This window comes from Aureococcus anophagefferens (genome assembly GCF_000186865.1).
Source record: "Aureococcus anophagefferens unplaced genomic scaffold AURANscaffold_521, whole genome shotgun sequence".
NCBI lineage: Eukaryota > Pelagophyceae > Pelagomonadales > Pelagomonadaceae > Aureococcus > Aureococcus anophagefferens.
Genome location: NW_008705967.1, coordinates 1 through 1,238, shown reverse-complemented (window position 1 = coordinate 1,238; position 1,238 = coordinate 1). Strand labels below are relative to the sequence as shown.

The window sequence follows — 1,238 nt, the reverse complement described above, 5'->3', positions numbered from 1 at the left end:
TCCGCCCGACACGAAGCNTACACGACGCCTGATGAGGCGTCTGATGTCAACACGCCTCCCGACCGGCGTCGACCGACGCCTCCAACCCCTCAAAGGCGCCGATCGTAGGCCTCAGCCAGTGACGCAGGCCTGCCGGGACTAGACATGGGCGCGCCACTAATCTCGCCACTCGTGAAGAAAACCACCCCGAGTCGGACCGTCACGCGCTTACGCCGCTATGGATCCGCGCGAGCCCCTCCCGGTAGGTGGGCGCGACGAGGTCGTAGATCGCCCGGAGCTTGGCGTTGCGGCACCGCTTGGCGCCCGCGGAGCGCGCCGCGCGGAGCGGCGCTCGCGGCGGCGGCGGCGGCGCGTCGCCTGCGCCCGTGAGCTCGCGCGCGAAGGCGACGACGTCCGCGCGCGGCGCCGGGTCGTCGTCGACGACGTTGACGACGTCGCCGCGCGCGCCGGCCGCCGCGAGGGCGACGAGGGCGCCGCAGACGTCGTCGACGAGCACGCGGTTCACGGGCTTGCCCGGCGCGCCCCGCCGCGTCGGCGCCGCGCGGCTCGCGTCGAGCAGCGACCGGCCCGGCCCGTAGATGCCGCCGAGGCGCAGGACGACGCCCCCGCGGGCGACGTAGGCGGCCTCGGCGCGAACCCGCGCGGCCTCGCGCGCGCCGGCGCCGCGAAGCTCCGCGGCCTCGTCGATCCAGGCGCCGCCGTGGTCGCCGTAGACGCCCGTGGTAGACAGGTACGCGGCCCAGCACCCGTCGGGGAGCCCGTGGAGCGCGAGGAGCGGGTCCGCGTCGCCGTCGGCGATGGGCGGCATCGTCGACACCACGTGCGTCGCCGCGCCGAGCGCCGCCTCGCCGGCGCCGTCGAGGCCGCGGTAGGCGTCGTCGAGGTCGAAGACGCGCGCGTCGAGCCAGGGGTGGTCGCGCCGCAGCGCCGCGGCGCGCTCCTCGGACCGCGCGGACCCGGCGATCGCGCAGGCCGGGTAGGCCGCCCGGAAGGCCCGGGCGGCGCGCAGGCCGCAGTAGCCCAGGCCGGCGACGAAGAGCCGCTGCGGCGGCGCCGTCGGCGGCGCCGTGCGGAGCGACGCCGCGACGATCGGGAGCAGCGCGTACCGGCGCATCGCTACGGTGCGGCGTCGCACCGGAGCGCTTGTCGCAAGCAGAAGGCTCTCTTCCAGATGAGGCGCAAAGCAGTCTCTCAAAAGTCGATGATGCACAAAAGATGCACCAACATTCACCTTCTCG

At 75.2% G+C, this 1,238-nt stretch overlaps 1 protein-coding gene across 1 annotated transcript in view; it reads right to left on the bottom strand.

Annotated features, from left to right (window-relative positions):
• AURANDRAFT_68881 (hypothetical protein) overlaps positions 1-1,114 on the bottom strand; it is a gene marked incomplete at both ends in the record, with an annotated part of 6,740 nt that extends 5,626 nt beyond the window's left edge. Inside the window, one exon of the mRNA XM_009044615.1 lies at positions 212-1,114. Coding sequence (XP_009042863.1) covers positions 212-1,114 — 903 coding nt within the window. The remainder of the gene's footprint in view (positions 1-211) is intronic.
• Positions 1,115-1,238: the final 124 nt, after the last annotated feature.